The 22,631-nt window shown below is 36.4% G+C and overlaps 3 protein-coding genes across 3 annotated transcripts in view; 1 reads left to right on the top strand and 2 right to left on the bottom strand.

Annotated features, from left to right (window-relative positions):
* LOC128159397 (integrator complex subunit 13-like) overlaps positions 1-9,264 on the bottom strand; it is a 47,602-nt gene extending 38,338 nt beyond the window's left edge. The window contains exons 1-5 of the mRNA XM_052822470.1: positions 9,135-9,264; positions 8,639-8,882; positions 7,850-7,915; positions 7,011-7,192; positions 6,322-6,402 (exon numbers count right to left, since the gene is read on the bottom strand). Coding sequence (XP_052678430.1) covers positions 6,322-6,402; positions 7,011-7,192; positions 7,850-7,915; positions 8,639-8,860 — 551 coding nt within the window. The 5' untranslated portion in view covers positions 8,861-8,882; positions 9,135-9,264. The remainder of the gene's footprint in view (positions 1-6,321; positions 6,403-7,010; positions 7,193-7,849; positions 7,916-8,638; positions 8,883-9,134) is intronic.
* LOC128159126 (EF-hand calcium-binding domain-containing protein 10-like) lies at positions 9,040-12,709 on the top strand. The gene is made up of 5 exons (XM_052822179.1): positions 9,040-9,044; positions 9,307-9,554; positions 9,643-9,807; positions 11,840-11,930; positions 12,558-12,709. The coding sequence occupies exons 1-5, from the start codon at positions 9,040-9,042 to the stop codon at positions 12,601-12,603; spliced, it is 555 nt and encodes a 184-aa protein (XP_052678139.1). The 3' UTR covers positions 12,604-12,709.
* Positions 12,710-13,039: 330 nt separating this feature from the next.
* Positions 13,040-22,160, bottom strand: LOC128159361 (kelch-like protein 12). Its single transcript, XM_052822424.1, has 11 exons — positions 22,090-22,160; positions 21,073-21,297; positions 20,032-20,185; positions 19,282-19,499; positions 18,492-18,641; positions 18,041-18,155; positions 17,657-17,763; positions 17,121-17,313; positions 16,662-16,919; positions 15,489-15,675; positions 13,040-13,679 (listed from the first exon to the last, which is right to left on the bottom strand). The coding sequence occupies exons 2-11, from the start codon at positions 21,253-21,255 to the stop codon at positions 13,553-13,555; spliced, it is 1,692 nt and encodes a 563-aa protein (XP_052678384.1). The 5' UTR covers positions 21,256-21,297; positions 22,090-22,160; the 3' UTR covers positions 13,040-13,552.
* Positions 22,161-22,631: the final 471 nt, after the last annotated feature.

The following is a 22,631-nucleotide window of genomic DNA, read 5'->3' on the forward strand; positions in this document are numbered from 1 at the left end:
TCCGATATATTAGAGAGCTTCTTAATATCAGACCATTATCAGTGGTTACAGCACTGTTATTCTTTAAAATCGGGCTGTCTCAGGAATCAACAATGATATTCAATGGCTATATATGCCTCAAACACTTCTGTATGAAAAATATCAATGTTCTCGGCCCTATAACGGGCCTCGAAACTGTTTTATATTATTTCATACAGAACTGCTTTTGGCATAATAGTACATCCATTACATATACACAGTCGCTAAAAGGTTTTATTTTTCAATTGAACAGTTCGTGAACGGTGAGCGCTTAGTGAGTGCACTCTAAACGAACGGCGGGTGCACGCTGAGCCGAATTTGGATAGCGCTTATGAACGGTGAACTGAGAGCGAACGCAGAGCGCAAACGCAAGCGCAAAGTGAACGATATATGTACTCTGTATGAACGCAAGATGATTATTATTCGGAGTGCCCAGGGCGGTATTGTTACATTGTGTTTCGTTGGTAATCGGGAAATATTAGAGAGGTTTAGCAAACCAACGTGTACGCGTACGTGTACGTGTATAACGGAAAATATGTGCATTACGTCATCAGTTTGTGAAATGACGAATTTCTACACGTATCTACCCGAATGAACATACGTGTAAATTGCAAAGTACCCGTAAGGTCAAACTTATAGCCTCTGTTTCCCTGTTGTCTATTAATTTTAAAAAATATGTTAACTTTTCTTAAGCCTGAATATTCAATGCGAATACTGATATCTTATACCAACATAAATTTTCATTAGCGTTTTATATGTTATTGGAGTTATATTTCACGCATCTCTTCCTCCAAAACATGCAATGGTTCCGTTATCTTATTAATTTGCGATAAATAAAAATGTGCATATATAATAAATGATGTTTGATAAAATTAACACATGCAGAATTCCTACTTTTCGTATATAACCAACATTCTCAGCTTAGTAGGAGAGGATATCCATAATTACATTAAAACATTTAAACGTACATGTACAAGTACACGTTACAACAGTTACTGCTAAACAAGAAAAGTAATTGAGCTGGTACGGGTAGTTCTAACTTGTAACCTACACGTACAAGTACACGTACACGTTGGTCTGCTAAACCTCTCTAATAACAATAAACTACATGTTTGTATTTTTTTAAGCCTAAATATTATCTGACTAAACAATAAGTGAACACTGAACAAACGCAGTGAGCGCAAGGCGAAATCTTTGTGAACGCACGGTGGGCGATTTGTGAACGATGAGCGGGAACGGAGCGGAGCGGAGAGCGCAAGTGAACGCACAGTGAGCGCACATGAACGCACGGTAGGCCAACGGGAGAACTGAACCCTGGCATCTAACTGCTGTAAAGCGCCAGGATTGATTGAAAATATCGAAGCCTTGAAACAAGTAAAATAATCATGTAGAATAATGCACACAGACTGTGACAGTAATGCATCAAAATTCGAGATATATCTCTATTAAATTCAATTACCGTATCTCTGTCATATTTATATATTTATTTTTAATAATTTGTGATTACATCGGTAGAATTCAATGATTAATACTCAGTTATACATTGCGCATCATCAGCATTACTTCATGCAGTTTCAAATTGCAGAAAAAAGAACTTTTAAGACACCGACATATTTAAATGTACCGCCGTTATATTGACCTTCAGCACTGGTCCCTGTAATATGTTTTAAACTATATTGTTCATGCTATTTTCATCAATGAATTTATTTTCATAAATTAATTATAATGTCTACATGATAATTTCATTGTTTTTTTTTTTTTTATTAGATTCAAGTCATACGTAGTTTTATCATTTCATGACGTTACTTAACAAAAATGACGTCTGTTCTACATTTTTCATCAAAACAATGCCATATTGTAAACTCCGTTTATAAAAAAGTATGATCGATATCGAAAAAAGAAAAACAGCTATGAAAAGCTAAGATTCTACCCTATAGTTTACCAAAATATGGTAATTTTTAATGATAGGGCAATTTTTGATGCTTCGTGGCTCTAGCTCTTTTAGAGGTAAAATGTTCTAAATGCCTGATTTTAAAAGTTGGAATAGAAGTGACTTCAGAAAATTAAATCTGCTAAATCAGCTTTTCTAAATTCAGAGCAACACCTAATGTCTTGTCAATTATCTGATGTGTGAGTACATGACATCCGATTTTTATCCTGGCATGTTTAAGCAACACTCCCGAGCTTATCATCCAATCAATTAAGGCCAATCTGAACCTTTTCTATCGATGAGGACTTTTTAAATAAAAATACATGATTTTATCTTGCAGTTATCTTTCTTTACGGAATTTAACAATTTCATTGAGACACGAATTCTGATAATCTTTATTGGATCTCATTTTCTGAGATTACCTGCCCTTGTTCATAAGTTTCGAAATCATGTAAGATCAATGCATCTTCTCAGTCAAGGTCAACAAGAGGCTTTAGCAAAAAAACAAAAAGCTTGTTACACAATTTGTCAATAGTTCATATTTATGAACTAATGAAAGGTGAAATATAACTCTATAACAAGCTTATAATCTTTTAAAAAGATTGATGAGCTACTGTAGCGCTGTATCCATCCTAAAACACAGAAGCAGATTTCTAAAACAATGGTTTAAATTTCTGAATCGATTAATTAGCAATAAGAAGGCACAGTGGTGTACTGGAATTGTGCTGGAGTGGGGTCTCAATTTAGAATTGTGAATCTAGAGTGGGTTTCACATCAGCAATGCATGGGATAGCCTTGATCATTATGTATCTACTGTAATTTTAATTTCGATGTGAAAATTTTCAAGAACCATTGGTACCGTTTTCTCCCAACTGTATCTTCTCCGGCCTTTCCGGCAAGCTTGGAAAACATATCTGAGGTTGTTTTCAGAGCTCGAAGGAATTTAAGATAAAGCTAGCTATTTATTATAATAATTATTTAAAATAACTTTGCATTATAAGACCTATGCTACTGTTACTTTTTGACATTTTCAATAAAACACAAAACTTCATGTGAAGATGATAAAACAAAACTCAAATGGTACAGTTTATCTACAGTAGTACAGTACATGTATTCCAGAATCCTCTACTATGGAGTAAAGCACGAGTATTCCAGTGAAAAAGACTAATGTAGTTGCTAGCGCTTGAGAGCCATAGCAATAAATTTATTCTTTCGTTATAGTTAAAACAATTAATATCTTAATTTTTTTTAATACTCAGATACGCAGTTTTTTCTCTGTTTCAAAAGAAACCACTTTCAGTCAGTGTGAACAGTTACCTTAGGAATCTGTGGAATTTAAAACTTTTACAATAATTAATATTCTGATAGTGCACAAAAAATCATTTTAATAATTGATGAGACCATCTATGAGGAGACACTTGTAAATTGCTAATAAGCATATCTCCTTATATTTCGATCCACCATTTAACATAGCTTTGTTGGGAGTTCACTTAAAAGATCACATCTAAGTTATCAAGAGAGTTATTAAGAGGCCCAATTATACCTACAGCAAGCACCTGCTGATCTTAACAACGGAACCTTTCCACTTGTTCAATACCCCCACTTACAGCCTCTTTCTGCAATATAGACTTTTAGCTTATTTCTCAACCCCAAACTATGCCGATTTCCTGTGGCCCTGACCCATTTTTCAAAAGTACACAGGGCAAACATGAAAATAATTCAAACTTCTTAAACACATACGTGATGGTGACATAAGTACCAAATTGCCCTTGACATGTTACTTTTGTTCACTGTAGGAAGGGGGGGGGGGGGGGGGGCTGAGTACTATTGTGAAATCATAAGATTTTTACATGGAATCTCTTGCTCAATTAACTCCTTAAAGAATTTTAACTTTAAATGATACTAATGAGTTCGTAAAATTATGCCCCCATGAACCTCAAAGTATTGGTCACAGGAAAACCAATAGATTCTATAATATCACCCTACCTTGTATTATATTAGTGTGTAAGTTTGGTGGATGTTTTAGTTATTCATACCCAAGTCCCTCAGTTGACTATTCAATATGTTTAAATGTTATATACAAAGCTACGCAATCATTGATCGGAGAAAATAAAGTACACATCACTCAAACATGTACCTTGCATTGGATTAACTAATCAAACATAAATTGATTATTAATCTGTTGTAATTAAATCAAAATAGAACCCCCTTCCAACACCATTTTGATATCTGATTCAGTGTACTTTTGTATTTAAATAGGAATTATTTTAAGCTATCATGAATCATCATAATTCCCTTGTTCAGAGAAATTCTCCTGAGGAAAGCCAGACTCCCCAAACAATACGTAATCCATGCATGCTTTACATTTCCAGACAGTAAAAGATATAAATTCTACAGGAGCTTTTTCCGTACAAATTAAATTCAATTTGTCATATCTGACAACATCCATCTTATGTTGTCCATAAATTCATAATAAAACAGTCATACTTTGCTTATTGCAATGAACCGTTCATGTTTCTGGGCTTTCCTACTAGCTGTGTCATCTACATGTACTGGTAAAAACAATTTCCAATACACAGAATTATATGGATTAAGATTCAGTAATTATTGTTATATATATACCAATATATAGTCCATGTAATCACTCACCCACATAAACATGTACGTGTACAGACGTATCGTAAAAAGCCTGTGTTCCAAATATATTGTACAGGTATATCAAGAATACTGTTTTCCATGCTACTGGGGATGACATTATTGTTAAGAACTTGTTGTAGATGTCATTAGTGTTGTTTTTTTAGTAAGTTTTTGTTGTTAGTGATGTTTGCTTTTATTTGTTGTCATAAGTGTTGTTTTCATTTGATGCTATTGAAAATGTTGTTTTTATTCTTGTTGTCAGTGAATTGTTTTAACTTGTTGTGAGTGCTGTGTCCATTTGATGCTGTTGTTTTACTATATGCAGTTGAGTTGTTGTCAATGACCTGTCTGAACAATTTCCTCCTGTTGTGTTAAATTGTTGTTGTTGTTGTTGTTGTTGTATCGCGGCTATGTTAAGGCTGTCCGAAGCTAAATATATATCGAAAAATGATACTATTTTAATTATCGAAAAATACTTTCACCGAGTGAGTTTCTTTAAACTTTTATTACATAAATTAACAGTGAGATCCAACACTATATTTGATGTATTTTGTGACGTCATATATTTCTCTTAAGCACGTGACGGGTGTATTGTAACAGGGTAAATAATCTATAAATATTGCATCGGCGCAAGTGAATAATGACATTAATTCAAAAATATTTTTATGAAAAATCCTTCGATAAGTAATGTATTTTGCAGTTCTTGCTGGGAGTTCATATAAATATTTCGTTTATTTAAAATATTGTCAAAACATTTCGCACTGCCATCAAAATTAGGCACATTTTTACATTTTAGGCTCGATTTACACAAAATCGGGTCAATCGGTAGGTTTCCCCCAGCAAGATTTACATGGGTACTTATTTTCTCTCCCGATTTCACGTAAAATATACTTAGATTGTTTTTATCTTTCACTTGTGCCAAGCCGTTTTTTATATGCATATACATATCACCATTCATTTATTAGATTACACATAGCAGGGGGAGTCTCAAAACCATTAGTTTATAAATAGTTATTTACCTATTACGAAGCTTTAAAACTGTTGATTGTTTTATACTCCATATCGGTGATATTGAATTTAGTATCACTGGTATTTACATCAGTGTCTATGTAAAGGAATGAAGCGGTTTTATTATGCACAATCAAATATCACTTATTACGTTACGATACATTCCCTAAGAACGATCGAAAGGAATGCAGATCGTGACGTCAAAGTTAACTATGACGTCATATCTTATGAAGTACAGACAAGTGACTTTCTACACATCGCTGTGAAATTAATCGGGCAGCCTTAACATAGCCGCGATTTGTTACTGAATAATTTCACTGCATTCTCCACTAACTGGTTGTGTTGTATGATGTATGTTGTTGATGAGTCTGTTGTTTTTATTTGTTCTTTGTGTTGTGGGTTTTCAGTGTTGTGCCTGATGTAGACCTGCCCATCTGGGTCCTCTTTCAACTTGTTGTGTTGTATGAGAATGATGATGTTGTTTCAATTGTTGTTGTGTTGTTGACTTAAATATCTGAGTCCTCTCTCAGCTGTTGTGTTGTATTTTGTTCATTTTGAGCTGGTTTTTTGTTGTTTTTCTGTTTTTGTTGTTGATTTTTTTGTTGTTCACTAAACTCTACAAGTCCTCTCTCAGCTGGTTGTGTTGTATGATGTATGTTGTTGTTGGTTTTGTTTATGTTATGATGTTGTTGTTTCAAGTGTTATTGTTGTATGTGTTGTAGACTTACCTATCTGAGTCCTCGGCCAGCTGGTTGTGTTGTATAATGGCATCACTCACACACTCCTCATAGGCCCGCATCTGACTCTCACTGCAAATAACAATAGAGGTCAAAGCTGACATACTTGTTTTATCACAAAAGAGAACTGGACAGAAGCCCACAACCTTCAGGTTTTACACACTTAAAAACTGAATGCTAATCAATTATTTTGAAACTTTGATGTTTCTTGATACCTTTCATGTCGTGCTTTTGATCAATAAGAACAAATTCAGATAACTGTTGATGATTTTACTCCATCAGGACAACAATCATCATAGATAGATAATCTCCCTTGTCTACTGCATGCTTTTTTAAAAACTTTTTCACAACCATTTTATTTCCTTCCCATTCATCAACATTTTCAATGACTGCATTTGAAATGGGTTTGGTTAAAGATGGTAAATCATACATGTAGGCTGTAATGGAGTTACTTTTTCAGTACCACTGGATGAAAGTCACATGGATGAGTATAACCCTGGATACACACAGTGTGTATGTACATTTATTAGAGTCTGTTTTAATTTAAGATTAGCTATATGTACTGAATCTACTTTCGTTTTCATATCCAATCCTTGGCATTTCCACCATAAATTGTTTCTCTATATGAGAACTTTGATCTTAATATACGAGTTCTACAGGATAAGAGAACTAATCCTGACCTTTTGACTGTGGTGAGGCAGATTATCCTCCCTTTGTTCTGAAGCAGGTCCTGGTCCTCCTCTTGTTGGAGGGGGGTGGGGTCACACAGCACTTGAACAGCCTGGGTCAGGCCCCGGATCACATTCTCATCCTCCTTGGCTTTCGGCCCTGGGGGTCCCACCTGACCCAAGGCCAACATCACCTGTCAACCCATAAAAACATCACATTTTTGTCAACACATAAAAACATCACATTTTGAAAATTCACTATGACACAAGCAAGTGAATTAGCACTTCATGATAAACATTTTTGTAAGAAGTTAGTCTTACTTCCAACGAAGTAATACACTTAAAAAAACAAAGAGCTATTTAAACAACTTTAATTTTTATAAATAAATTATACTTTAATAGGTGCGATAAATCGATCAAATTTCAATTCATTTAAAGTAATATCTTCATCACGCCATTGGGCATTCCAATTTAATACCTCAAATAATCAATCTGAAACCCTTGCTTGTTTCTGTGTTCTATAATTTAGAGATAAATGTAAGAACTTTGATTAGAATTACAATCTGCCATGGCTGTCAATCTGTCAACCTGGTCCACATTTATCAGCATTCACTCTGTTAAAATGAACAAACTATAGAAGCACTAGTGACACGGTCTCACCCTAGTGAGACGGGGTGTGATTTCTAACTTAGCTCTGGTTATTGGTACATGTGCAACCCTTCATTCACATTGGTACACTGCTCGGTTTGAACCCAGGTTCACAGTCCCAGTACAATCGGTAGTGCCCTCTATTACATTTATTGTTCACAATGATTGATGGTTCATTGTTGTATATGTCATTTATTCATTACCTGCTGTATATTTTGGTCTTTCTGCTGCCATTCATTTAAAGTCTCATCTCCAACTACCACTCTTATCTAATAAAAACAAACAGTCAGGTAAATTGTTACATTGAATGCATTTTGTATGTGGATATAGCTCTTTTAGGTTAAATGTCTTGCTTATACCTGTCAGTCAGGTGCACACACAGGTGTATGTTCTTGGTAATCTTATAAATGTAAAACAATTCTTTTTCAATATAAAGTTAGCTCACTGGGTCCTGCACTGTTTATTTGACAATCACATTCATGCAAAGAGGGACAACTCTTCACATTTTGAATTGCGACTGAGAAGCCAAGGAAAGTATCCTATATGATTAATTTTGAACACATGAAAAGATTTGAAAGATCTCTCTTCAAATGAACTTTCAAAACAACATTAAAGACAGAATAGTCACTTGACGGTAAGAAAAGACTGATATCTTTATTAAAGCCAATGAAATAAAATCTAATTCAAGATGTAAAACTGAATTCTTATAAAGTTACAAGTATATAGACAAATCTATTGTTTTTGTAAGCTTTACTCATAATCTTTTAGTCTAAAAAGATAAACCTCAACAGTTTTTATAACATTTCATATTGAGAGAATTTGATGTTAACATTCATTTAAGAAAACAGGCACTGATTTGGAAGTATGCATAATTATTAAATCCATTTTGAACTACACATTAAGTCAGTTAATAATTATTTGATTTATAATTTCTTTTAACATTTTTTATGCTCTTGAGAACCTTTTTATTCAGTCTTAGATTTCACACCTACCGTTCGTTTGGCAGGAAATATATCAAACACAATTCGCATGTACTCAATCATGGTCTCAACGTTACAAGTCCACATCGACTTCGTGATCGGTGCAGCAGGGATAATTCCGGGTGTTTTGGTCTTAGACATGACGTCATATTCAATACTCTGTTTACAGGACCGCGCGAACAGCGGACCTCTGTCCAGGACAAACACTGTTTTGTGTTCCACTGGATACGACATTTCTGAGGTTTAAACTTTAAATCTAATGAAAATAAAATAAAATTCATCATATTATATGATAACATTTCAATGACTGAGTTATTCCTTTCATTACATGATGCATTTATTAATTTAGATTTAACAGTCTGAAAGAGACATTGAATCTAAATACATGTGTAATGAAACATAACGTATGAACAATGGGGTAAAAAAAAAAATAGAGGCAATTCGAAATAATTTGACAGGCAAAACGATGATTCACAAAATAATGCAAACCAAAAATAACAACACTCACGAGATAATAACTACCATAAAAGTTGAATACTATAATGGTAATGAATTTCTCTTCATATCCATGCCGATAAACGTTTTCTATTTGTTAACATCAGAAACAAGTGCGCGCTGCCATTTTAAAACTGCCCGGATATAATAACAAACATTTACTCAGGGCCTGCAATATTTCAAAGATTTTTCTCTAAAAAAATATTTGTGTATATTAATGTATTCCTTATATCACAAAACATTAAAATTATCTACTCTATATTTTTTTACCTTCAATTTCTCAACTGTTGCCATGACAATTACAAGTCATCAAAGATGTCGTCCACAGCAAGTACGGTTGGTCGTGATGTCGAAGCGAGGGAATACCTCGAACAACATCGAGTGTTGGAGCTTTTCAATAACATGACTTCACAACTCATATACAACAGACCAGGTACGTATCTTTTCTTTGATTAGGAAAAAAAAGGATGGCTATTTAAGATAAAGCAAGAGATTTTCAACTGCCATTTTAAAAATTTCAGAAAACCCAAAGAAGTATATGATTGATTTACTCGAGAAACTGCAGCGATCCCGAGCTACTAAACACGACTACCCCTGTCTGTTTGACGACACAAATATCCAGTCTGTGTACAACATGCTGGACCCCACAAACCGGGGATTTATCACACTACAACAGTACAAAGAAGGTAAAAATGTTGAATATGTGGCTGACTGTGTAATGATATCTACATGTTCTGTGTTTGAATTTATCGTACTACAGTTACTTTAGAATATCTGACATTTTCTTGGCTCTTTCTAATGAATTGGATATTTAAAGTGCAAAGTATAATATCAAAGAAAAAGTCTGGGAAACGTCGGATATTTGGACAACCTCATTATTAGAGGGTGTATCCATATCTGTGATTTTATTTATGAAATAAAGTACAAGTTTTTGTGAATGTTGCAGAATTACCTCGGAGGTCGAGAAATGTTGTTTTGAAATATAAAAGCCGAGGCGTTAGCTGAGGCTTTTAATTATATTTCAAACAACATTTCGAGACCGAGGAGGTTATCCTGCAACATTCACAAAAACAAGAACTTTATTTCTATTCTACTAACAGTCCAGTATTTCTACAGATCGAATTTATCCTATACAGAGACGATCTAGGTCATTTTGATGGCCATCTATATAACCCCAACAGTTTTGTTAGGAATGTTTACATGTGTATTGATCAAAGGAATGATTATCACATGCAGACGACAGAATTTTTCTTTGGATTTTTAATACTCTTCACTTATTTATAAAATATCTTTGAATCATATTCCTAATATTCTAAGGGCAATTTCATACGATTATTACTACAATACGTTATATATTTTATGTAAAAACACATAGTGAAAATGTGCTAGGGAAGCCGCATTGATCTCTTAAAGGGACTTGGACACGATTTGACTTAAAATTTTCAAATTTTATTTTTCCATTTTTAATGTTTATACTGATAAATATAGAAGATTATATAATGCTATGTCAAAATTTGAAAGTCAAATATCAAGTTATACGCAAGATACAGAGTTCATAATTCTTTGTTTTGTAAACAAACTCGAATATTGTCATTTTTTACATATGTGTTGTATTGGTGTAATTTCAATCACATGTATCTTTCTTTTGTTGATAATTGTATTTATGAAGATACTGAATTAGTTTAATTAGTTTTTACTTGTCATTTTGTCGAAGAAATGGTAATTCTCTACATTACATTTTTTGTAAACAACTATAAGACTCGAGCTTTGTTTACATAACAACTGTTTCTTACGTCTGTATCTCACTTGTAGCTTGACTTTAACATTCAATATTTTGGTCAATCATTTAAAATGCATAAAAAATAAAAATAAAATTTTTGATCTTAAATCGTGTCCAAGTCCCTTTAAAAATAAATATTTGAGGCGATACACATCGTTTTGACTGGAACTAACACGTGAAATTGAAATGGTTTTAAAACTTTTTAAGGTTTGAAGTTGTTCTTTCATTATCATTGCGAGACAAATAGGTATTTCTGATCTAATAATTTACTGATGACGTTCGTGGTATATTGGAGAGTAATGTCCGCGGCATCTCTTTGATCTCGGCAATAACTGTAGTAGAATTATGAATAAATTCTAATATATGAACAGTACGTGCTACCTTTTTAGCAAGCATACCGGTAATTTGAAAATGTCTGCATGAATTGATTAGACCCATTTCATTCCATGTGCCACTTAGTTAAGTTAAAGAGCACCTAACTAAAGATTCAAGCATCTTCCCTAGCCAAGGATTTCAATCATGGAGCGGTGCAGGATGGAAACTCTGCTCTCCTCCTACAAGAATAGCCCCCGTAATGAAAACCCTTGGCTAGCAAAGATAGATAAGGGGCTTTGGTTGAATATTACACGTCTGGCCCCAAGATCAGAAAGCAGTTTATGAACTCTGTATCTTGCTTATAACTTGATATTTGACTTTCAAATTTTGACATAGCATTATATAATCTTCTATATTTATCAGTATAAACATTGAAAATGGAAAAATAAAATTTGAAAATTTTAAGTCAAATCGTGTCCAAGTCCCTTTAATCTTTTATCTCCAACTAATGCCATATTAGCTGTCGATATCTATTGTTACGCTCATTGCTACACACCAAAAATTAAGTCTTGCTTCCATCATAATGAAATGATCATCTGATTATATTTTTTTTCTGTTGACAGCTATGGATACTCTAGGAATTAGCCCAGTCAATGAAAAAGTTGAAGGTGCAAGCGAAGACAAAATCAACTTTGATACATTCCTCTCTCAAGCGTAAGTTGTCTTCATCCACAGCCCGTCAAATGAAGGGGTTGTTACAGTTTCAAAAATTTGTTGATTTAGAAACAATTTTCAATGTTTATCCCTATCATTTGCACTCTGTACATACTACACAAACACTACATGTACTTACTTTTATAACGCCATAAATTAAACAGCCAAATGCTGTGATTAAAAGTTAAAAGTCATTGAATTGTAAACTAAAAAAGTAAGACATGGTACATGTATATGTATTCATTGAAATGATTTTTAACATGGGAATTTAAGTAAGGGTAGATAACAAAAATAATTTCCTGTGTTGTGCATTGGCCAGTCAAAACATTGTAACTGTAATGGTAATACATTTTTCCTACAGTGCAATAATGATTATAGCATGTTTTAAAGAGGGAAATTTCCCGTCAAATTCATTTTTTACTGAGGTGGATTACTGTTTGCAATTTTTCCAATAAAACTCATGTAAAAACAAGGGAAAATACCAGAAATATCAATTACAATCACTCAAGACACACAAAAGAAACTCAACACAAGGAAAAATAAAGATGACTTAATTAAATTCTACTGCTTCTGCATGGAGACTGAAATGTTGTGAGATTACCTGTGCATTATCTTCTCTCTTTTCAGGAGGTCTGGTCTAAGTAAAGCATCAGCAACATTCCAAGCATCATAAGGACACTAGAAGTTCATATTGTAAATACTGTATAAACTCATCCATACCTACTTCCCTGTTGATATGTTCATAATTTTATGATATTTGAATAAATCATCTAATTGTTGTACAGTATCCTTTTTTTCATTGTCTCTCTTTCACCATCAAATGATTCTCAAGGACCAGAAAATGGAAAGTCCTATTCAAATACAAATGTATTCTTAATATTTACTGGGTCACAAGTCATGAATGATTTTCATAGCTACCTTAACTGAATATAAAATATTAGAGTATTACAGCTATATAATATGGTTTCTCATCAAACTATATTTTAGGGGTTTTTTTCTTGACTGGGGGGGGGGGGGGGGGGTTATGTGATAGCAGCTTTCTAATTGTATGCTGGAAACATCTCTTGATCTCTCGAGATCTCTCTCTCTCTCATTGAAAACACAGAAAATAAAGTTACAACATTTTTATATAAATAATCTGTCATCATAACACTACCCTGTAAATAGCTGAATAAACCATCAAGCAAATGGCTGGATTTAAATTGGACACAGTGGAAGTAAGCAACAACATGCACATACATGTACAGCTGTGGAAGAAACAGAAAACATGTACAATTCAGTTGATAACGTAGATATAGATTCACACAGAATATTCAAAAGTATATTGCACAATTTGTCTCTCAAATGCTCCCAGAATTCCTCCAATCAGCCTTCAAGAAGTCTTCTAGCATACCATTCTTGTATATCACATTGGCCGCAATTGTCAGAGCCTCACTTTGGACCAAAAAAAAGGTCAATGTCTGTTAGTCACTAAATGCATAGACTGTTGTCGAATCCTTCAGTCCTAGGATATGCCGCCCAGAGCAAGGACAGTCACAGACAACACAGAAGAGATTTTCTGAAGCAGACATCACTGGTTATCACTCTCTCATTGACAACATTCCAGTTGTTTCCTGTGGTTGTCATTTCCTGACAACTGTCACACCCGCATCACATCGGTGGGTCGTCATGGCAATATCCAGAATTTCCCAGTTCCCAGTGGTGGGGTCAAATTTTTCAATGGTGTTTAGAAGTGTGTTCCCATCGTATCTAAACAGATAAGAAGATCAAAAGTCCTCAATAATGACAGGTAATTGCCCAGGTAATTGGGATTAAGAAGATTTCCTATGACAAAGTCTTCCAGAAAATGGCATTAACAAAATTCTTATGCATGATTTACCAAAACCTTTGGCAGGCAATCTCTCTATTAGTAAGTTACCCCCAGTAACTTGCCCTGCCAAAACATACAGGTAATCCCCCAGTAAGTAACTTACATGTACCCTACCACATCAGTAACTTACCCTGCCACCAGGTAACCCCTCAGTAACTTACTTACATGTACCCTACCACCACATACAGGTAACCCCTCAATAACTTACCCTACCACCACATACAGGTAACCCCTCAATAACTTACCCTACCACCACAAACAGGTAACCCCTCAATAACTTACCCTACCTCCACATACAGGTAACCCCTCAATAACTTATCCTACCACCACATACAGGTAACCCCTCAATAACTTACCCTGCCACCACATACAGGTAACCCCTCAATAACTTATCCTACCACCACATACAGGTAACCCCTCAATAACTTACCCTACCACCACAAACAGGTAACCCCTCAATAACTTACCCTACCTCCACATACAGGTAACCCCTCAATAACTTACCCTACCACCACATACAGGTAACCCCTCAATAACTTACCCTACCACCACATACAGGTAACCCCTCAATAACTTACCCTACCACCACATACAGGTAACCCCTCAATAACTTACCCTACCACCACATACAGGTAACCCCTCAATAACTTACCCTACCACTACATACAGGTAACCCCTCAATAACTTACCCTACCACCACAAACAGGTAACCCCTCAATAACTTACCCTACCACCACAAACAGGTAACCCCTCAATAACTTACCCAGCCACCACATACAGGTAACCCCTCAATAACTTACCCTACCTCCACATACAGGTAACCCCTCAATAACTTACCCTACCACCACAAACAGGTAACCCCTCAATAACTTACCCAGCCACCACAAACAGGTAACCCCTCAATAACTTACCCTACCACCACATACAGGTAACCCCTCAATAACTTATCCTACCACCACATACAGGTAACCCCTCAATAACTTACCCTACCACTACATACAGGTAACCCCTCAATAACTTACCCTACCTCCACATACAGGTAACCCCTCAATAACTTACCCTACCACCACAAACAGGTAACCCCTCAATAACTTACCCTACCACCACATACAGGTAACCCCTCAATAACTTACCCTACCACTACATACAGGTAACCCCTCAATAACTTACCCTACCACCACATACAGGTAACCCCTCAATAACTTACCCTACCACCACAAACAGGTAACCCCTCAATAACTTACCCTACCTCCACATACAGGTAACCCCTCAATAACTTACCCTACCACCACATACAGGTAACCCCTCAATAACTTACCCTACCACCACAAACAGGTAACCCCTCAATAACTTACCCTACCTCCACATACAGGTAACCCCTCAATAACTTACCCTACCACCACATACAGGTAACCCCTCAATAACTTACCCTACCACCACATACAGGTAACCCCTCAATAACTTACCCTACCACCACAAACAGGTAACCCCTCAATAACTTACCCTACCACCACAAACAGGTAACCCCTCAATAACTTACCCAGCCACCACATACAGGTAACCCCTCAATAACTTACCCTACCACCACATACAGGTAACCCCTCAATAACTTACCCAGCCACCACATACAGGTAACCCCTCAATAACTTACCCTACCACCACATACAGGTAACCCCTCAATAACTTACCCTGCCACCACATACAGGTAACCCCTCAGTACACAAGCCCCCACATAGCACCGTGGCACCACCATATTCTGTAACTGTGTCCAGTGTTGTGTGTGAATATTGAAACACTCCACACTGGCTAGGTGGTCTGTTCCGTCATATCCCCCGCACACATAAATTAGGTCATTGGTCACCGCAACACCAGCTCCTACAACATGTAAAAATCAATTTTGTTATTGTCGTGACAACACTAGCTCCTACAACAGGCAAAAATTATGCAGTTATTGTCATGAAAAAAACAAGCCCAAACAACGTGTAAAATTAACCAAGTTAATGTTTTTACAACATCAGATTTTAGTGACCATGACTCAAATAAACATTTTGAAAACCCCTTTGTTCCGATGAGCAGATAAATACTAAAAATAACCAAAAAGAAGACACCAAGTAAGCTGAAGAGTAGAGAGCTGATATCTGTCTAGTTTTAATGTACATGTATAGGAGTGTGTATGGCTGTGCTTGGTTGTGTCTATTTTTTCAAGGTGTGCTGTGGTGTCTACATCTTTTTGGGTTTGTCAAAGTGTGTCTGGATTTGCCTTAGTTTGTCTAGGTGTTTCTCTGTGGGTCTATGCTGCTTTAGTGTGCCTCAGCATGTTTGTGTGTCTTGGTATTTGTACATGTCAGTGTATTAAGTAGTGTGTCTGAATTTTATGGGTATGTTTGGGTATGCCTGGATGTAATGTATCTTGGTTTGCCTTGGTGGGTAGAGCTGTGCCTGGGTTTGTCTACATACCTGACCGTCGGGTGGTCATTGGTGTGATGGTCTGGGTATGTCTGGGTGTGTCTGGATGTACGGTGTGTAGAGCTATGCCTTGGTGTGTAGAGCTGTGCCTTGGTTTGTCTGAATATGTAGAGCTGTGCCTAGGTTTGTCTGAATACCTAACTGCCGGATGGTCATTGGTGTGATGGTATGGGCATGTATTGGTATGTTTGGGTATGTATTGGTATGTTTGGGTGTACTGTATCTTGGTTTGCCTTGGTGTGTACTACACAGTGTAAAGCTGTGCCTAGGATTGAGTACCTGATCGTCTGGTGGTCATTGGTGTGATGGTCTGGGTATGTATGGGTGTGTCTGGATGTACGGTGTGTAGAGCTATGCCTTGGTGTGTAGAACTGTGCCTGGGTTTGTCTGTGTACCTGATCTTCGAGTGGTCATTGGTGTGATGGTCTCCCACTGCTCTGTTAGAGGACAGTATCTCTCGGCCGAGTCCAGAAGATTGATTCCATCGTACCCTCCAATACAGTATATCTTCTCCCCCGCCACTACCAGCCCTGCTCCCTCCCTACCCACTGCCATTCCACTGAGGGTGGTCCAGTGATCGTCTTTGGGGGTGTAACGCTCCATGCTGGTGTGACGGCTGTATCCATCAAAACCCCCACACACAAAAATCTCACCTGAATAACATTAAACAGGAATCTCACATCATCTATGTCACTCAAAATACATAGCTGTGTTAATACAAAGTACACTGTAGCATGCATTAGTGTAAAATATTAAAATCTTATAACACTGCATAAATCTAATCTATTAAACTATGCTTACTCCCTCACTGTGGGTATATTCCCTGACTTAATTAACCAACTTTACTTACTGACCTTTATATACACATACTCCAGCCAGCCCCCTCCTCTGTGACATGGGAGCCACAAGTTGCCACGCTGGCTCCTCCTCAGATAAATCTAGACACTCCACTGTACAGAGCCGTGATTGGCCGTCGTATCCACCAATCACATACACCCTACCATCGACTGAAGCTGCAGCCACATACCTCCGACGCTTTGACAGGTTCTATGCAAAAAAAAGAGAAATTGAGTCAGTTATGTTTTATAAATAAGACAGGCCTAAACACTGGTATATTCAGTATATCAGTCCACTATTTGGCACTTACTTAATTTCATGCTGATCAAGCACATCAGTTGTATTTTATTTAGGGTGTTGTTCTTAATAATTAGCTTGGTCTCCCTCTCCCCAGCCCCTACCCCCTCTGGCCTCATTGTATCTACAGCTTGGTATCTCCTGCCCCTACCCCCTCATTGTATTTACAGCTTGGTATCATCTGCCCCTACCCCCTCATTGTACATGTATCTACAGCTTGGTCTCCCCGTTCCCTGGCCACCCCCTCCTCACTTACCGGCAGCCTGCTCCAGGTTTGGTGTTTGGGGTCAAACTTCTCCACCGTATCCACCATGTTCTGGTGTGATCCAAATCCTCCCAACACGACTAGCAGATCGTCAGTACCTGTGCAAGATAGATTTATTGCTTAACAAAGAAATATATGGTATTGATAGAAATAAATTCTGCATTCTAACCTCTGAATTGTGTCACAATAATCTCCTTCAAAGTATACAGGAGAAATCCATATCCCTATCTTAGGAATATATTAAAACAAAGGTACCACTAAGATTTCATTTTACCATCTACGTTTCCTGTAGGACATCTATATCAACAGTGACCTACTGAATTCATTTCAACATTTCCCATTATACTTGTACATCAAGAACCACTCTTTACTCACCGACCCTAGGTGCCATTCGTGGTCCGTGCATTTCTGTGCGGAGGTCTGGACGAAGGTGAAACCTCTTGGCTTCATCCACGAGATCTCGGCAGGCGTGGCATTGTCTAATGAGGGGCTGTCAATCAAATGAAATACATTTATACTGGTGGAAAAGAGAACAGAGGGACCCTAGTCAATTAAGATATAAGATGTAACAGAAAAATACAGTGTTATCAAGAAATATCTGATGTTGCAAAGAAATAGCTGTAGCTGTGAATATAGGTGCAATGGTTTTCAGTCCGAAACTAGCACAAGTTTTTGTGTGATGTAAATTGCAACTTTTTAACATGTAAGAAACTTAAGCTTCCAGGTCGCCCATCCAAATCTTTGTCAGATCGAGAGCAACAGACCTACAGGTAACTGGAAAAGCTAGAAATGTGACTGCTACTAAAGCAACCAACAGTTTCCCTACCTCCTTATCTAAAACATCAGTGATGTATTTAGCGGACAGTAGAGGTAGGCGGACATGTTGTAGTAACCGTGGTAACTGGGACTTCCTCTCCTCCGGGTCATACTTGACCCAGTCCACCACTGCTTCATAGACCGGCTCCTCAGAGTTCACCTACAAAACAGTCAATAAACCTCCTTAGAGTTCATCTACAAGACAGATATTAAATCTCCTCAGAGATATAAAACTTCCTCAGAGTTCACCTACAAAACATATATTAAATTGTATACCAGGGTACTGTACATAAAAAATTACAAACTTAATGCCTCAACTATTTGTATTTTTTATCTGCTTGCAAGATCTTCCCAGGTATACCCCTATCTCTTACTTTTTGATATGTACATGAAATTCAAAGACCTGCCAATAAAAATATCTGTGTTTTCTTCAAATGGAAATGTTATTAAGAAAGAAATTGGAATAATGATATTAACCATAATTTTTTTTTTAGAACAATTACAAGTAACCAACAATCACTGATTAAATATCAAAGTTTGACAATGTCATGTGAGCTCCTATTTTGATACAATTATATGGTGAGTGTTAAAAACAAACTTTACTGAAACTATTTCACAAGCAACGGGTTATACCTGACCTTTCCCTTTGAAGGGAAATACAAAGGTTTTTTACATTGGCCTTATTTGCAAATTTATCCCAGTAAAACTTCCTAAATTCTAAAAAGCTGTATTTCCCTATACTTATAGCTTGTAAATCTGTGGAAACAAACTGCTATTGATAGCATCTAACATCAACAGACCTGGATTTCATTGCAGGTAAACAGCGACTCCACCTGTTGGAGAGTGAGGCTCATGAACTCTTCCTGTATCACTACTTCCTCGAAGTGCTTCAACCCAAATATATTCGCCGCATCAAATAGTTCCTGACAAGAATGCTGCTCAGCGAAAATCTTAATTCCAAGACAGTTACTGCTGTCCAGCTGTTTCTCCAGAAAAGCACAGCAAGCATTCTTCACACCTACAAAAAATATCAATAAGATGAAAGAGGCATGGTCACAATTGAAAATTTTCAAATTTAAATTCTTCCAACTTTAATGCTCACAACACTAAACTATGGGTATGTCTTATGTTCAAAACATTGAATATCAGTTGTCAAGTTATGAGATAAAAACCTATCACAAGTCTTAATTTTGTAAACATGGATTGTGCCCTGCCCCCTTTAAACAAAGTGAGATATCTGGGATGATGAAATTCTCATAAGATCATTGAATACTGTGGTTTCATCAATATTCGTTGAATACCAATTTTCGTGGATTTCGTTGTTAAGTTGATCCACGAAATTAAATGTTCATTGAAGTTCAATTTCAACAAACATTTTGTATTGATAGGATCATTGGCCACGAAATTACGTATCCTTGAAACTGTGGTTTTCAGAAAATCCACGCAAATTGATACCCACGAAAATTAATGAAACCACAGTACCCCAGCGACTGTGACGCTGATGATGGACCTCCGACCCTTGACCTTAACTCTGACCCTATGATACTGACCAGTGAGCTGCAGCAGACAGGCCGCGGGGAGGAGCTCTTGTACATTCTCCACACTAACGTTGACTGTCTCTGTGTAAACAAAGTCCAGCAGGACGTCCATTATGCCGGCGGGAACCTCGTGAAGCTCAATTACAGACTGACATTTCTCACTCATCTGTAGCAAAAACAAGCCATTAATTCACAGTTTTTATCAACTTATTCATTTAGCTATCTGTATTTTCTTTACATACAATTAGATGCTTCATTAAATTTGCAGTATTTTATCATTTCCTCCCACTAATCTTGTTATATGCATTTTGCAACTTATTGATCTGCCTCGCATTTTCTTTAAAATTCAGTTATAGTCTGCCCCAAGTTATTGCTTCCATCACTTTATGATGATTTTTAATAAAAATACACATACCTGTGAAAGAAATACAATTGAAATCGATGAAAGGGAATATATCCAAGATATCTTCATTGAACAATTATCCCTTTTCACTCATAAAATTTGACAGGAACAAAAACAAATTTCTTACGGAGATTTATAATGGGAAATGTTTACATCTTTTCTCCATTCAGAATACACTCGGAATACATTGCGCAATTTTTTAACGTTTTCATCCGGGCTAAATAATGGCTGATGCAATGCAAAATCTCCATAGACTTTCAATTTTGGGATGTGTATTGAAACCTGATGCGGTAGAGGAGGCGTTTCAAAATGGATAATCTGGACATTTTTCATATTAGCGGATGAACGTATTTTGAGCACAAAGGTATCTACTATTATTGAAATATCAAGCAAAAAGTGGTGGAAGCAAAAACTTCGGACAGAGTATAACTTGTAATAAATCATCTCATTATTAAATTATCATAATAAATTCAGTTATTTATAAATTCACTCCTTTTTTCATAAACCACCCAAGCCTAGCTCATACTCCTTCATAATGGTTATAACTGCAAAATTATTATTCAGTCTAACACTGATTATCTGAAGTTTATGTAGGAAGACTCCATCAATCAAACCAAAAGTAATATTTAATGTAACAGGAGACAGTTCACCTCGTTCGTAAACATCGCACAGAAGTAATCACTGCAGGCTGCCAAGACAATCCTGTGGGCCTTGAAACTTTGACCTTGAACCTTCAAGGTCACGTCACATAGCGTCCCGTCCTTCCTGAGGGTGTTCATCGTGGAGAGGATGGACTTGGCGTGGCTCTCCGTGAAGATCTCTTGGTCCCCCATCTCTGGAGTTTGTGCATTAAGTTATCAGAGATGGACGTCTATCTAGCAAGGGTAAATCTTACATAAACCTTTAAATTTTTCAGCCAAGAAATATGAAAATTAACATATGTGAAATATGAAAGGCAGGTCTTTCATTTTTATTCTAATGCAAGACTTGAAAGAGGTGTGTGTGTGTGGGGGGGGGGGGGGGGGGGGAGGTGTTAACTTAAAAAGTAAAGTTATCCCCCTTTGCATATAGCAATAAAATAAATCATACATATGTAACAGAGACACTTGGCATGCCAGTCCAGCACTCTACTGATCGAGCTAAAGGGTTAACGCACTAGCCAGAGCTAGTAGGAATGCCATATACCTGACTCTACCGCATTATTCCCCTCCAAGGAAAGAGGCGTCCCGACACTCCTGGAGTGCCTGCACCTATGGTGTGAAGTACTAAAAATTCTCTTCTCTTGGTATTCGAGCAGATCGATTGATTGAAGGGACACCTAAGTACAGTAGCTTACTAAATACTGAAGAAAGTAATTTGACTCAGCTGTCAAGGCAGTCTTTTTATTTTAACAATTTGTCTCGCTTGTGTCGGAGACGTGACGACATTTTTTTTGTTTTTTTCTCTCGATTTTTGTCCCTCTTTACTATTTAAATGAAAATTATAGACATAAACTTGGATACAGCAAAAGTTTTAAACAAATATATGCAAGCAACTTTATAGAAACTGAAAGTTAGAAGGCAAACGACAAAAAGGATGGGGAAAAACACTTGTCGTGAATTGACTGGATATTACTATCACAGAATCTGCAAGGTAAAATAACATGTATGCAAATTTTTTTGTCTTACTGATTAAATAATCAAGCCAGCATCTTCTTTGTCCATCACTCCATAGGAAAAACTCAATTAGGAAATTAAAGGAGAAATAAAATATGAGAACCAGAACGAAGGACATGTAACTTCCGAAATACTGGCAAATATTAAGTCATCATAAGGTTTTTGGACCGTAAAGGAAACTTTAACAATTCTTTAAATCAAGATAGATATGCTTACAATTCTAGAACCACATCATTAACAAGGATACTGGAAGCTAAATGTAAATATATTTTATAAGTTCATACAATAAATGAATATACATACATATGTTATTTACGACAACTTTTGAACAGTGCCCTTTTCACAAATGGCATAAAACATGCAATTTATAATTGTTTTTTCTTTTGGCATAATTAAGGTATTCAATGTATAACGAAAAGATATTGAACAAATTTTAACTATTTTAAATTAGTGTAAAATGTGTATTGCGAGATAACGATGAAAGTGAATCGCTTTTAGGCCCACCCACCCCCTTCTTTGTGATCAAAATTTTATAAAATAATTATATAGTAGAT

The sequence above is a fragment of the Crassostrea angulata genome, chromosome 8 (genome assembly GCF_025612915.1).
Source record: "Crassostrea angulata isolate pt1a10 chromosome 8, ASM2561291v2, whole genome shotgun sequence".
Taxonomy (NCBI): Eukaryota; Metazoa; Mollusca; class Bivalvia; order Ostreida; family Ostreidae; genus Magallana; species Magallana angulata.